Source organism: Amblyraja radiata, chromosome 17 (genome assembly GCF_010909765.2).
Source record: "Amblyraja radiata isolate CabotCenter1 chromosome 17, sAmbRad1.1.pri, whole genome shotgun sequence".
Taxonomy (NCBI): Eukaryota; Metazoa; Chordata; class Chondrichthyes; order Rajiformes; family Rajidae; genus Amblyraja; species Amblyraja radiata.
In genome coordinates this window covers 38,784,737-38,801,244 of record NC_045972.1, presented here as the reverse complement: position 1 = coordinate 38,801,244, position 16,508 = coordinate 38,784,737, and the positions used below count along the sequence as shown (strand labels likewise).

Genomic DNA, 16,508 nt, shown 5'->3' with positions numbered 1-16,508 from the left:
AGGAGGGAATTAAAGAGTTAAAAGAAGCAGGTTACAACATGGATTCTACTGTAGATTTAGAAGTATACAAAATGGGTGCTTTGCCCTTTCCTCTCCTGACTCAGCAAGAGGCTGGAAAATGCTCTGCAAGATAAAGAATTGATGAATTGCTGACTATTGGGGTAAAGGTACATCTGATTGAACATTACATCTTTGTGTGGATCACGAGGAACTCTGTGTCTGTGTTTGCCTCCCACATCCGTCTGGGCGAAATAACGACGTTATTGCATTATTACTAACTTTTGTGTGTTGGTATCTGTTTGAAGCGAATCGGACTTTAAAACTGCAGCTTGGAGTTTCCGAAGTCGGTCTCTGACCATAGACCGTGAACTCAGTGATGTTAAGTCCGCAAGCACCCACGGTTGGAGCTCTGAGGTCGATCCCTGGCAGAGGGATCGTGGGCTTCGCGATGTTAAAGTCCCGTAGGCTCCCCTTGGTGGAGCTCTCAAAGGTCGATCTCCAGCAAAGGCCTTGACGTTTGGCCGCTGTGCGGACGGAGATACGATACGGTAAAGAATCGCATCTACGTCGAGGTAAGAGATTAGAAAAAGTTTCCCCCAACTCCCCCACATATAATGTTTTTAAGAAGGAACTGCAGATGCTGGAAAATCGAAGGTACACAAAAATGCTGGAGAAACCCAGCGGGTGCAGCAGCATCTATGGAGCGAAGGAGATAGGCAACGTTTCGGGCCGAAACCCAAAACCCAAAGGGTTTCGTCCCGAAACGTTGCCTATCTCCTTCGCTCCATAGATGCTGCTGCACCTGGTAAGTTTCTCCAGCATTTTTGTGTCCCCCACATATAAACAAGCTAAAGACACTAAAAACATACATTTAACACATACTATTGAAATACAAAGAAGGAAGAGACAGACAGACCGTTGGCAAGGCAGCCATTGCTGGTGCCACTCGGTGTACACCAGCATGTGCACTTACTTCCGACAGAACTTATTGAATAGTTGGAACTACAGTATATGCTCCTGAAGTATATGTCTACCTTGAAGAATCAAGTGATCCATGGTTGTGCCAGCCACTGCAGTTAGCTGTGTGTTGGATGATTTGTTGTTTGATCTACCTTATTACTGGTCTTAGTGAAGGCCCGCACAATCTTATAGACACCATGATGTTGATAGTGTGGGATTTTGCTACTTGAGGGATTTGAGTAGCCAAGTGTGAGGTTAACAAAGAACTGTAAGTGAAGCCTTAGTGATGGAAGGCCGTGGAGGTGATTGATATGTCCATGACGATGAGGAACGCTAGAGGATTCAACCACTTGCAATTTCAATTCAATTCAATGATACATTATTGTCACATGTAACTAGGTACAGTGAAATGCTTTTGTTTTGCATACAACCCGGTAAAATTATACTGCAGACCTCACCTAGACAGTGCATAAGTGTTGCCGACAAAGTTACAAAAGTTCACTGTACATTCCTATCCACTCTGCCTGCAGTCGCCCCCTCCCCCCACCCCCTGCCCCCCCCCCCCCCCCCCCCCCCCCCCCCCCTCCCAGCCAATCGGGTCCCTCCTTTGCTCTTGATGGTTCACCTCTCCCCCGGATCCCCCTGCACTCTCAGCAGCTGGGGCTCTGTCGACGCCAGTGGTTTGGAGCCAAGGTCGGAGTCAGGCCTTGGTCTTCTGACGGCAGCGAGCGGGTCCTCCGTCCACGGCGGGCGGGTTCTCAGTCTTCAATCTGTGGCGGCTCGCCGGGCCTGCTTGCCCCGTGACACTCCCTCGAATGAACAGAAAAGTCCCAGGGAGTGAATAATATTGTCATGGACCCAGGTATGGAAAAGATGTGAAGGGAAACATAGAAACACAGAAAATAGGTGCAGGAGTAGGCCATTCGGCCCTTCGAGCCTGCACCGCCATTCAATATGATCATGGCTGATCATCCAACTCAGTATCCTGTACCTGCCTTCTCTCCATACCCCCTGATCCCTTTAGCCACAAGGGCTACATCTAACTCCCTCTTAAATATAGCCAATGAACTGGCCTCAACTACCTTCTGTGGCAAAGATTCCACAGATTCACCACTCTCTGTGTAAAAAATGATTTTCTCATCTCGGTCCTAAAAGACTTCCCCCTTATCCTTAAACTGTGACCCCTTGTTCTGGACTTCCCCAACATCGGGTATAATCTTCCTGCATCTAGCCTGTCCAACCCCTTAAGAATTTTGTTCAAGAAGGAACTGCAGATGCTGGAAAATCGAAGGTACACAAAAAAGCTGGAGAAACTCAGCGGGTGCAGCAGCATCTATGGAGCGAAGGAAATAGGCAACGTTTCGGGCCGAAACCCTTCTTCAGACCCTTAAGAATCCCTTAAGAATTTTGTTCGTTTCTATAAGATGCCCCCTCAATCTTCTAAATTCTAGCGAGTACAAGCCGAGTCTATCCAATCTTTCTTCATATGAAAGTCCTGCCATCCCAGGAATCAGGAAAGGTGATCTTACTGTGGCCAGTGGTGCTGAAGACTATTGTGTGTAATGTGGTAGAGTGTAGAACTTCAGTGCATAAATTAAGTCTCTTATAACCCAGCCCTTGCAAAGATTTTCAAGTTCAGCCAGACAATACAAGGTGATCGATGAAAATATCATCAGGCTAAAATGTGCAATTTTCCAGACATTTTTAGATCAGCAGTATTGTTTGATTTGTGGGCTAGTTGATGAGAGAATGACACATAAGGGACTGAAGGGTTGTTCTTGTGCTGTACTGTTCCATGTGTAGGAAGGAACTGCAGATGCTTCGGTTTATACCGAAGATAGACACAAACGGCTGGAGCAACTCAGCGGGCCAGGCAGCATCCCTGAAGTAGGCTTCCCACCCGAAAGGTCACCTATTCTTTTTCTCCAGAGATGCTGCCTGACCCACTGAGTTGCTCCAGCACTTTGTGTCTCTCTTCTGTATCGTTCTATGTTCCATGTACTACATTAAAGATGCTCAAAAATGTGACATGCCCATGAAGGGTCACACTACAACTTTCCATAGCACGGCAGAAGTATAAAATGTACTCACTGATCATTTCCAAATATGATATGTAATGGAGTTCACTGGCACAAGATCACCTTTGGTGTGAAGATATCAGTAAATCAATGGCACTGAGTCACACGATGGAATAGGTGAGAAGTATCCTGAGCCAAACAGTTGGACACAAGGTTATCTCACCTTTTGTTGAGTGAAATATTAACTAATTATCTATGATGGAAAATGACATGAGGCTCATTACTTATTAAGCTATTAAGGTGTGAAAAGATTTTATATTTTTCGTGAATTACTTTTTTTCTGTAAGTACAAAACGTCATTGACAATCAGTATCAATGCAGGCCTGAGTGTAGGCATAAGACTACTTCTAAAAACTTTATTGGTCTGAGTTTCCAAAGAACTGACTATTTGTGAAGCCAATATCAATACAAAGTACAACCTAATTACATTTTAGACTTTACTTTAGACTTTAGAGATGCAACATGAAAACAAGCTCCTCAGCCCACCGAGTCCACGCCTACACCGACCACACTGAACACCAACACAATCCTATACACTAGGGACAATTTGCAATATTACCAATGACAATTAACCTACAAAACCTGTGTGTTTTTGGAGTGTGGGAGGAAACCGGAGCACCCAGAGAAAACCCACGCAGTCACAGGAGAATGTACAAACTCCGTACAGACAACACCCGTAGTCAGAATCGAACCCGGGGCACGGGTGTTGTATGGCAGCAACTCTACCGCTGCGCCGCTGAGCTGCACTTTTGTTTCTGGTAAGATCATTAACCTTGTTTTAACCAAGTTATCTTTCTATTTGGATGCACCCAGTCAGAATAGATGTTTCTCCTGAGACTAGAACTGATTTCAAACTGAGATCTCAGAGAAAATAAGAACTCGCATTCACTGAGGAACTTGCATAGCCTTTGGGCATCTTAAATTAGTTTACAGCCCATCTTCTTCTTGCGTATGGCATGTCAACCTAAAGTTGTAGGACAACTTGTTCTATTTGATCTATTTGTTTGCGCACGTCAAGTTGATTGCATTAGTCGAAACAGGGTGAACCACGTGAAGGTTGCAATCTCCCACCCCAGTTTACAGCCCATGAAGAGTGGCCAATGTGATCGTTAATACAGGGAACCTGAATTGTGAGCAATGTCGTACCACTGTGAGATAAATGGCCATTTAAAAAGTTTAATCTGTGACCTAAATCGTCCAAGAACAGCCCAACCAAATGTCTTGCTCAGCTGGTACACAAAAATGCTGGAGAAACTCAGCGGGTGCAGCAGCATCTATGGAGCAAAGGAAATAGGCAACGTTTCGGGCTGAAACCCTTCTTTAGACGGAAGAAGGTTTTCGGCCCGAAACGTTGCCTATTTCCTTCGCTCCATAGATGCTGCTGCACCCGCTGAGTTTCTCCAGCATTTTTGTGTACCTTCGATTTTCCAGCATCTGCAGTTCCTTCTTGAACGTCTAACTCAGCTGTATGTTCTCACCGTGGATGCAGGTGAAGATGACTGGCAGAATCTGGTAGTGGGGGATAACGATGATGGGAATAAGAAAGCAATAATAATATATATTTTTTAAATAATCATGTATTGTCTTTCTACTGACTGGTTGGCACGCAACAAGAAAGCTTTTTACTGTACCTTGGTACACGTGACAATAAACTAAACTGACACTAAACTGAAACTAATATAGATTAGGATAGGATTAGTGGGAAATAAAGAGCTAGGCGGTCAGCACAAACTCTATTGGCCGAAGGGCCTAATTCCATGCTCTTTCTCTGACTGCAGTGGCATGTGCATTGAGGAATGGAGGCAATCTGCTGGGCTTGGTCAAAGGTACCCAAGTTATGAAAGAGAGACCTTTAAAAAAGCGAAGAATGACACAGGTTTAAAATGCAGATTGAATTTATTCATTTATTTATCTTTGTGGTTCATATTCGGGATTTGCATTTAATTAGCAGCGACGGTCTCATCGATCCAGCTTCGGAGCTCCGTCACACGGGCGTAGACCCCGGGACTCTTGGTAGAGCAGGACCTGCTGCCCCAGGAAACGATGCCGACCAAGTTCCAGACATTGTCCTTCTGACAGACGAGCGGACCACCAGAGTCACCCTGAACACAGATCACAACCCCTGACTTAGTTTCATTCCTTTTTAACAATTGAATGAAGGGACATAAGGCTGAGGCTTTATAAGGTGCTGGTCAGACCGCATTTGAGCAGTTTTGGGTCCCATAGCTGAAGAAGGATGTACTGGCATTGGAGAGGGTCCAGAGGGGATTTACAAGAATGATCCCAGGAATGATTGGGTTAACGTATAATGAGTGTTTGACGGGATTGGACCTGTACTCGCTGGAGTTAAGAAGGATGAGGGGACACCTCATTGAAACGTACCGAATAGGGAAAGGCCTGGATAAAGTGAATGTGGATGTTTAGGATATTTTCACGAGTGGGAGAGTCTAAGACCAGAAGCCATAGTCTCAGAATAAAAGGATGTATCTTCAGAAAAGAGATGAGGAAGAACGTCTAGTCAGCGGGTGGAAGGGTTGCCAACTTTCTCACTCCCAAATAAGGGACAAGAGGTCAAAATAAGGGACAAATTCCCAACGGCATTTCGTTGACCGCCTCGGCTGTGGCTGGATGAATGATGAGTTGGCCTGGGTGCTGGACTGCACACAAAGCCCAGTCAGTGGGCCAGTGGACCCGGGCTGCGCGATGCCGCTGGCAAGGTCCAGCACCCCCATCTAACTCATGAACCGATGATGGGCCATGAGAAGGAGGGGTGGTGGTGTCGGCGGTAAGCGAAGGTCCGAAGGTCAGACAACTGGCTGGACTGCTGACTGATGGGGCCACGGGCGAGGCGCTGCTGCTGCCCTCCATGGGCTGCACTACATCGGGACGGGTGAGGCGGGACCGTACGCGGCGCTCCGTCCTGACAGTTCCCTCGACCCAAGTAGTAGCAGTCAAATACGGTACAAGGCCGGTCCTGTATACGACAAACCAATTTAGCCCATTATACGGGATGTCCTGGCAAACCCGGGACAGTAGACAACCCTAGCGGGTGGTGAATCTGTGAAATTCTTTGCCACAGAAGGCTGTGGAAGCCATCAATGGACATTTTAAAGGTGGAGATTGACAGATTCTTGATTAGTGGATGTCAGGGTTATGGGGAGAAGGCAGGAGAATGGGGTTGAGAGGGATAGATCAGCCATGATTGAATGGTAGAGTAAACTTGAAGGTCCGAATGGCCTAATTCCACTCTTAGAACTTATAAAATTATGAAGGTTTAGGGACCTTGGAAGAACCTCATACCATGCAAGAAGAAGCACCAGCTGCACCAGCGCAGATCATCAGGTCCGTGATTCTATTATTCCAGTAGTGCTTGCAGTTAGCATTGCTGAGCAGAGGAAGTGCCGCTTGCTGCAGTTTGTCAGGTCGTTCAATAGCTGCAGGAACATTAGATGGCACGTGTATCAACTGTCTTCATAACTTCAATATTGATACCATAATAAATGCTTTAACGGCCACGTTACAATGAAAATAAAATAACATATTTCATCTTCAGACTTCATCTGGGGTGGCTCAGTGGTGCAGCAGTAGAGCTGCTACCTTACAGCGCCAGAGACATGGGTTCGATCCTGACTACGGTTTTTGTCCTTCGGCCCACAGTGTCTGCACCGACCAGCGATCACCCCATACACTAGCACTATCCTACACTCTAGGTGTAATTTGCAATTTACAGAAGCCAATTAACCTACAACTACACTTGAAACATAGAAACATAGAAAATAGGTGCAGGAGGAGGCCATTTGGCCCTTTGAGCCTGCACCGCCATTCATTGTGATCATGGCTGATCATCCATAATCAGTAACCCATGCCAGCCTTCTCCCCATATCCCTTGATTCCGCTAGCCCCTAGAGCTCTATCTAACTATCTTTTAAATTCATCCAGTGAATTGCCCTCTAATGCGTTCTGTGGCAGAGAATTCCACAAATTCACAACTCTCGGTGAAAACGTTTTTTTCTCATCTCAGTTTTAAATGGCCTCCCCTTTATTCTTAGACTGTGGCCCCTGGCTCTGGACTCCCACAACATTGGAAACATGTTTCCTGCATCTAACTTGTCCAGTCCTTTTATAAGTTTCTATAAGATCCCCTCTCATCTAAATTCCAGTGAAATTGAGTCGGCTGATTGTATCAGGATTGCAGATGGATCGTCCTCATTTATTTTAGGAACAAGGAACTGCAGATGCTGGTTTTCTAAAAAGGACACAAAGTGCTGGAGTACCTCAACGGGTCACGCAGCATCTCTGTAGAAGGTTGTCTGAACTGCTGAGTTACTCCAGCATTTTGTGTCCCCTCTAACTTGTCAAAGCCCACACAATCGCTGTGATGTGTAGGATCACCTTCCTCCATGACCAGGGCAATGATCGTTACAGCGTTGATATCATTGCTCACTTCCACGGGTGTACGGTTGAAAGCATATAGTTGCATCATGGCCTGGTTCAGCACCTCGAACGCCAAGGAACAAAGGAGATTACAAAAAGGTAATGAACACTACCCAGTCCATTACAGGTGCTGCCCTCCCCACCATCAGAAGGATCTATAGGAGGCACTGCCTCATAAAGGCAACCAGCATGATCAAAGACCCACACCATTCTGGCTACACTCTCATTTCACTCCTACCATCTGAAAGAAGGGAAAGGAGTTTGAAAACTATGAACACCAGATTCAGAAAGAGCAGCTTCCCATCAATCATCAGATTTTTGAACACTGCAAAACACTAACACTAACTAATTTCAGGAGCGGCACGGAGGCGCAGCGGTAATTTTGCGGCCTCACAGCCCTGAGACACGGGTTCGATCCTGACTACGGGAGCTGTCTGTACAGAGTCCGTATGTTCTCCCCGTGACTTTGTGGGTTTTCCCCACGTACTCTGGTTTCCACCCACACACCAAAGACGCGTAGGTTTGCTAGTCAGTAGGATAGTGCTAGTGTACGGGGATCGCCGGTCGGGGTAGAATTGGTGGGCCGAAGGGCTTGTTTCCACACTGTATCTCTAAACTAAACTAAACTAAGCCAAATTATGAACCGTCTTTGTTTGCACTTAGGACTTTGGGCTTTTTTTGGCACTACTTTGGGATTATTAATTTGAATTAATTATATGTTTTTTTTTGTGTTTACAGGTCTGTAATACTGCTGTAAGTAGGAATGTCATTGTTCTGTTCATGGTACACAAGACAATTAAACATTCTTGACAATTTCAAGGGAATCTTTCCACTCCCCTGCACTGTTCCCCATCAAGGTCAGTGTGCGGAGACATGCACAACTTTAGCAAATTAAAAAAACATCACTGTAATGTCAGAAGGTTTCAACTAACGTACGGTAAGCTTTGCTTCTTCCCCATCCTGTTGTGATGCACATCATTCCATCGGGGTAGTTATCTGATGCCGCAGCAAGGCAGACGGGGGACACTTGACTGTCGAAACGAGCAGGAGATGCCAGCTTTACCACAGCTACGTCATAATTAATGGTGAATCTGTTCCACTTTGGATGTGTAATGACCTGCAACAAAAGGAACAAGGACGATGGTGTGCCCATTACCCACACTTTAGCTTGGCACGTTCTTGTAACTATATGCATTGTGTTTACAGACTTATGAGACCCTTCTTCAGTCTGAAGAAGGGTCTCGACTCGAAACGTCACCTATTCCTTCGCTCTATAGATGCTGCCTCACCTGCTGAGTTTCTCCAGCAATTTTGCCTACCTTAGATTTTTCCAGCATCTACAGGTCTTTCTTAAATAAATGAGTAGAAAATAAATAAACTTGTAAACTAAAATTGGAAACAGATCAATGCATACCATAGTTCAGTATTGCACTGGTGCTAGTGTTACACAAATCACCTTCAGTTTTTCTTTCCGAATTTGATAAATTGTATGATATTTTGAGATAATTAATCGGGATTGTTATTGTATTCTCTCTTATTTTCTCTGTAAATTTGAACTAAAATGGCCCTTGAGGCCAAGCTTAAATGAGCCAGTTATTTCTCACATGATGTTAGTGAGATAAGATTTTAAAAAATGTAGTTGCTTCTAGTTGTTTATTTAGTTGCTTCTCAGCTCTGAATATTTAACAGTCTTGAGACTTACTTTATTTTGTCCTGGCTGTGAGCGTTGATCCAAATGATATGTCAGCATTGACACTTCCAGAGAGGTCACACATTTTAATGTGAAAGGTCGAATTCTGTTTGGTTCATATTTATATATGTGCTTGAGCTTGTCTTTTCATTCTCTGCAAGTAATGCTTATTGCTGGAAAGTCTGCGTGCCAGGATCGGGGGACATTACAGAGTGTAAATCAAACAGGACTGGATTGAAAAAAAATGACACAAAGTGCTGAAGTAACTCAGTGGGTCAGAGCAGCATCCCTTGGAGACCATGGATAGGTGACGTTTTAGGTTGGGACCCTTTTTCAGACTGGATTGAAATCAGGACCTTCATGGCTGAGCGATAGATAGGCCTGGATGCAGTGGACGTGGAGAAGATACTTCCACTCGTGGAAGAGTCAAGGACCAGAGGCCCTAGCCTCAGAATAAAAGATCTTTAGAAAGACGAGGAGGAATTTCTTCAGTCAGAGGGTGGTAAATCTGTGGAATTCATTGCCACAGAAGGCAGTGGAGGTCAAGTCAATGGATATTTTTAAGGTGGAGATTGATGGATTCTTGATTAGTAAGGGTGTCAGGGGTTATGGCAGTAAAATGGGATTGAGAGGGAAAGATAGATCTGCCATGATTCAATGGCAGAGTAGACTTGAGGGGTCAAATGGCTAATTCTTCTCCTACAACCCATGAACTAATGGATGTGATGTGTAAAATATCTGTGCCAGCCTCTACTTTTTACTTTTATTATCTTCATCTAACCATGAAATAATTTTTGCTTCTGCATGCTATCAGTGTCTATTGCTATTGTGATGTATTATTACTAATGGTATTTTTTTTAAGTAGTGACACTATTACAAAAGCTGCAGTCCCCACCAATGCATTTATCCAAGGCATCCAGGGTAGCGGAGCGTGGTGACTCTTTGCATGCGGGTCCCAGCTGAGGATGTACTATCATCCACCTCAATTGTTGCTCTCTTATAAATCTCCATTCCCGTTGCACAACTTGTAGTATGACTTGATTCTACTCGTAGATTGTGTGATTTGACCACGTGGCATGCAAACAAAGCTTTTAACTGTATCTCTGTACATGTGACAATGATAAACCAATACCAATACTAATTTGTGTGATGGTTATCATGTTTAGATATATATTGGTATTGGAGATTGGAACACCTTTCAGTTTTGGACACCTGATACATGGATGCTGTGTTCTATTTGTGTGGCGTGCAACTCTGTGCATCGTTTGAATCCTAACAACATTGTAATCTAAATGTGAGCTACACTCCAACGTAATCCTGGTTTACAGAAGGATACGTACCTTGGCAATGGACATGGACATCTGGCTCACTTCTGCCTTTGTGCTTTTGTTATGGGCACCCACAATAACAAAATCTTCAGTACTGCACACGGCAAAAACAAAAACAAAAATGACAGTAAGTTCGCTTGTTGCAAAATCTCAGCATTTCCAAGCTTCACTTTCTGAAGGGAATTAAAATCAAGTACTTTTCAGTCAAAGTCATTTTCCTGTCGTATTTTTCCCAAAGGTTATCCCTGTGAGGATCCTGTCTTCATTAGATTAATGTTCTTCCCTACAACTGTAAGTTTTAATTTAGAGTTTACAGCATGGAAACAGGCCCTTTAACCCACTGAAGCTAGATTGAAGAAGGGGTCTTGACCCATAACGTCACCTATTCCTATTCTCCAGAGTTGCTGCCTGACCCGCTGAGTTACTCCAGCATTTTATGTCTGTCTTCAGTGTGAACAAGCATCTGCAGTTCCTTCCTACACCTTTAATCCACTGAGTCCACGCCAACCATCGATCATCCGTTCACAGTAGATCTATGTTATTGCCCTTTCACATCCACTCCCTACACACACAGGGCAACTTTACAGAGGCCAATTAACCTACACACCTGCATGTCTTTGGGACGTGGGGAGGAAACCTATGCAATCACAGGGAGAATGTGCAAACTCCACACTGTTAGCATCTGAAATCAGGATTGAACCCCAGTCTCTGGTGCTGTGAGGCAGCGGCTCTACCAGCTGCACCACTGGGCAGTCCCGAGAAAGTTTTCCCTGCCTCGGAATTCATTTTGAAAAATAATATCAGCCAAAGCTGCGTCATTCCTCAGGAATAGAGCAATGATCCACCAACGCATTTCTCTCTCTTTCTGTAGATGACTTACCTCACACCACAATGCGCGGCAGTGACGACCCAGTTTTCATTGATCAAGGAGCCACCGCAGAAATGCCATCCAGTGCCACTCTGTTACACAAAGAAAAATGGTCACTGAGTATTACCATTGAAGCACCCTAACTTCTGTCCTCATACTGGGAAGTAGTTTTGAGTGGAATAGATGGGGGCGATGACGCCCTATTACAAAATGGATAAGAGGAACCAGGACTCAATTAATGAGGCAAGGAAATCAGCAAAGGTGACATTAGATCACCAACAGAGGACTTCCAAATAAATAGTGGAAAATGAATACATTCCTATGCATTCAAAGAAATGCCTTGAATTTCAAAAGATGCTATGAATAATTTAACACTGAATCTACATTTAATCTACAAGATGCAGTAGAAAAAGGGAAGAGCATTGTGCAGATGGGGTTAATTGTAGCAATTTCAACAGGTCTAAATTCATTTACTTTTTCTAACCAGCTCCATAACATTAGCTGACCTGCAAGGAAACCTGCCAGGGCCAGGATCCTGGAATCGCCTCTTCACCATTGACAATTCGAGTATAGCCTGTGACAACAGGGGCGATGACTGGAGCTCCACAACCTGCGCCTCGATAGAAAGAAGCAATTAAATATTATGAACAATGTCTGTTTTTCCACACAACATCCTCCATTCCAATGATTAAGACAAGGACTTTGATTTCAAACAGTACTACCGTGAGCGACTCCAACGAAAGCGAAGCAGGAGAGAAGCCAGATGAATGCCATGGCTTAAATTACAATGTGTTTCAAGAGATTGGTGTTTGGTTTTATATAGTCTGGTTGCCATGAACCTTACACTTGCAAAGTCACAACTAGATAACAATGTGTGTTCTTTATAAAGTTAAAAATCACCATCAAAGCAAATTAATGAGTGCACATGCTGCTTATTTCTTTCCAAAGTAAACAAATAAATTACAAAAAATACAAGGTTATGACAAATCTGATGAAAGTTGGCAAATGTCCTGAAAACTTGAATTTATTTTAATTTAGAGATACAGTGCAGAACCAGGACCTTCGGCCCACCGAGTCCGCACCGACCAGTGATCCTGGCACACTGGCACTATACTACATGCTAGGGATCATTTTACTGAAGCCAATTACCCTACAAATCTGCACGTCTTTGGAGTGTGGGAGGAAAATGAAACCCTCGCTGTCACAGAGAGAACATACAAACTCCGTACAGACAGCACCCGTAGCCAGGATTGAACCCGGCTCTCTGGCGTTGTAATGCAGCAATTCTATCATAGAAACATAGAAAATAGGTGCAGGAGTAGGCCATTCGGCCCTTCGAGCCTGCACCGCCATTCAATATGATCATGGCTGATCATCCAACTCAGTATCCTGTACCTGCCTTCTCTCCATACCCCCTGATCCCTTTAGCCACAAGGGCCACATCTAACTCCCTCTTAAATATAGCCAATGAACTGGCCTCAACTGCACCACTGTGCCGAATCGCTGCACCACTGTGCCGTCCTGTGCCACCGTGCCGAATTTAGCCAAGTGCTGTTTGCACGCCTACTGATTTTGTGCATAATTTCTCAGTACTCAGGATTCTAGCATTTTTGGTGTTCTGTGATCATCTGAATGGCTAATGCAAGTTGCTTCCTGATACAGCCTCCAAACGTCTCGTTCCCCTGCCCCATACTGCCTCTTCTATCTCCTTCCCAAAATCCGTAAGCAGGACTGTCTACTCCGCTATTCATTCATGGCTGATCTATCTTTTGCTCTCAACCCAATTCTCCTGCCTTCCCCCCATAACCCCTGACACCCGTACTAGTCAAGAATCTGTCAATCTCTGCCTTAAATATATCCATTGACTTGGCCTCCACGACCATCTGTGGTAATGAATTCCACATCCCCCACAAGCCTCATCTCCAAATACCTTGATTCCATCTTATCCCACTTGTCCAGTCCCTTCTGCATCCGAGACAGGGCAACTGAATGTCATGAATAACAATGAATGATACATAAAACAAGTTGCATTTTTCTTGCAAAGTGTTGCTTAAAATTCATGTTGACCCTTTGAGATGCTTATTGTATCTTTACTCATCCAGGAAATAAGAGATTAATTCTTGATAATTTTGCTTTTCCTTTAATAGGTATTCAAATATATTGGGAATAACGCGCTTGTTCATTTAATACCAAAGCTTGATTTACACACTTGTATTTTTGGAATAACGGGCTCCAATTTACGCCTGGCAACATAGTCGTGTAAATTTAATTTATCCATTTTTGTATTATGCACTGCTTTTCAAGTAAAAGATGAGGTGCCTGCATATAATAATGATTGTTTTTCTTCACAAAGCCTGAAAAGGGTCATGATGTTTCTTGGAGGGATTATCTTGTGCCACTGTTTTGATCTTTGGAAAATGCCATTTTTTAGCTTCAGAGATGTGTTTGCACAGATGTGCCCTCAGCAGGCCTTGAAGAAAATAAACTTTAGTTTAGAAATACAGCATGGATAGGCCCTTCAGCCCACTGAGTCCACACTGACCAATCGAACATCCATTCTCACAAGTTCTATGTTTTCCCACTTCCATATCAACTCCCTTCACAGTAGGGACAACGTTCAGAGGCCAATCAACCCACAACCCTGCATGGCTTTGGGATGTGGGTGGAAACTGGAGCACCCAGAGGAAACCCATGTAATCACAGGGATAACGTACAAATTCCACACAAACAGCACTAGCGGTTAGGATCAAACCTGGGTCTCTGGCGCTGTGATGTAACAGCTCTACCAGCCGCACCATTGCACGGAACTTCCTGGTGAATAAAAATTCAACTTTTTTATTTGCTAAGGTAACAATTTCCCACATGAATGGCACATTCTCAGGCAACTGAAATTTTCATTTAAAACGTCATTAAAAAAAACATTGCGTAAAGTTTTTTTATATGTTTATACCATCACTACCATCTGCACTGGATGAATTAAACGTCCATGAAGATCGGGGGATGTTCAATGCAAGTGGCTTATACCCAACAATACTTGTGTTGTCACAAAATGCTGGAGTAACTCAGCGGGACAGGCAGCATCTCTGGAGAGAAGGAATGGGTGACGTCACCCATGCAGAGATGCTGCCTGTCCTGCTGAGTTACTTCAGCATTTTGCGTCTATCTTCGATTTAAACCAGCATCTGCAGTTCATTCTTCCACAATACTTGTGTTGTGCTTCCTGCAATGTTTTACATTGGCTCAAGATTCAGCTAGCCTGATTCATGCCCCACACACACGGAGTAGTGGCCCCCGGACGGAAACCAAGATATTCCGGCATCTGTGTTCAGTTCACCTCCTTCAACCTCACCGACAACATCCACTGATCTCCTCTGCAGTCACTTGTGTCTTTGTATTCAGTTCATGTTTCTAGGTGCTCAACTACTGAGGAGCAAGAGGGGCGGGGTCCATTTTCATAGCATATCAAAATGTATTTTTCATTATCTAAATGGGGTCAAGGAAAGAGCGTTCACGTCGCGGCCCTGTTTCAACCAATCTTTCCACCACCACGCACAAGACGCACAAGAAGTGCAAGACAGACACCATTGTGCAGATGCCGAGAAGTGTGTTCAGCTCTGGCTGAACAACTTCTAATCTTGTGTGTGGACTCGATAAGAAGAAGATTATCTAAATTGTTACTTTCACACTCCTACTATCATTAGCAAAAAGCACATATCCTTCCTTAGTTTAAATGGTTCCTATCTTTTAAAGGCACTTCCTTTACTTCAACTAGCTATGCCTTATAGTCTAAACGCCTCCTAAATCTATCTATTGCCTCTCCTGATATGATATATGTTACCTTCACTATATTGGCCTCTTTTCCACATTACACTTCCCCAGTATGTTTGTTCCTGGGTTATTCATATTACAAACCTACAATTGTTCTTATTTCCACCATTTCCTATCACCCATGAAGTAGATAAATCTAATAAAAAGGAAGTACAGATGCTGATTTATACCAAAGATAGACACAAAACGCTGGAGTAACTCAATGGGTCAGGCAGCATCTCTGGAGAAAATGGATAGGTGGTGTTTCGGATCGGGACCTTTCTTCAGTCTGTTCTGTCAATATCAGATAGTAAACTTATTCACGTACCAGGAATAAGCTGCCCTCTGCTGGGGTTCAGGTGTGTCCAAGGTGCATAAGAGGTGAAGGAATGGACAAGGCATGGACTAGGTTCCGCTCCAGTTGGCATCAGCCGCAGAATTTCAGATAGGACTACACTATTTACACTCTGCATTTAGGAACATCAATGCTTTGGACTTGAAGAATTCTGAAGCACTATTGCTTTAGTTTAGTTTAGTTTAGAGATACAGAAAGGAAACAGGCGCTTCGGCCCACAATGTCGATGCCGAGAAATATATTTGTTGGATTTGTACATGCTCACCTCCCAATATTCCATATGCTGGGTCCTTGGGATGGATAAAATACAACAGTCAGGGTCTGAAGCAACTGCAGATGCTGGTTTATACCGAAGATAGACACAAAAAGCTGGAATAACTCAGTTGGTAATGTTTCAGGTCGAGTCCCTTCTTCAGTCTCGACCTGAAACGTCACCCATTCCTTCTCTCTAGAGATGCTGCCTGTCCCACAGAGTTACTCCAGCATTTTGTGTCTACAACAGCCAGTTGCGGTTTAAACAGCAGATAATCATTCATTCGGAGAGCTTCACACCAAGAACAGTGCAGAGAGTGATGAGTTAAACAGAGATGGTTCATACACACCTGTGGCAGAAAGCAGGGCTTTGACCCTGCTCAGGAAGGCAAGGTCGGTGTATGTGGCCTCCTTGCTAACGGTGTTGGAATCCAATTCAGCTCTGGCGGTACCGGAGGTGAGAACCATTTGTAGAGCCCAGCAGCACAGCAGCACGGTGTTACACATGATACCTGCAGGATAGAGGCACCACAGTTAACTGGAAGCAGCCGCCCTGGAAATGTAATCAGCTTCTATTAATGCGCAGTACAATAACCATACTGGTTTTGGATTTCAAGTACTCATTCAGGCATTTGTTAAAATGTGGCGAGGCTTTGGGGAATACATTCCAGACCCACCTCTCATTCAGTCATTTTTTGCTCAACTCCCTTTTAATTGTTCTAGTTATTGTACTCTG

General features: G+C 44.1%; 1 protein-coding gene across 1 annotated transcript; it reads right to left on the bottom strand.

The window, feature by feature from the left end:
• Positions 1-4,964: 4,964 nt before the first annotated feature.
• LOC116982791 (chymotrypsinogen B-like) lies at positions 4,965-16,508 on the bottom strand. Its single transcript, XM_033036243.1, has 8 exons — positions 16,450-16,508; positions 16,123-16,284; positions 11,865-11,968; positions 11,371-11,450; positions 10,503-10,584; positions 8,409-8,589; positions 6,339-6,472; positions 4,965-5,140 (listed from the first exon to the last, which is right to left on the bottom strand). The coding sequence occupies exons 1-8, from the start codon at positions 16,454-16,456 to the stop codon at positions 4,979-4,981; spliced, it is 912 nt and encodes a 303-aa protein (XP_032892134.1). The 5' UTR covers positions 16,457-16,508; the 3' UTR covers positions 4,965-4,978.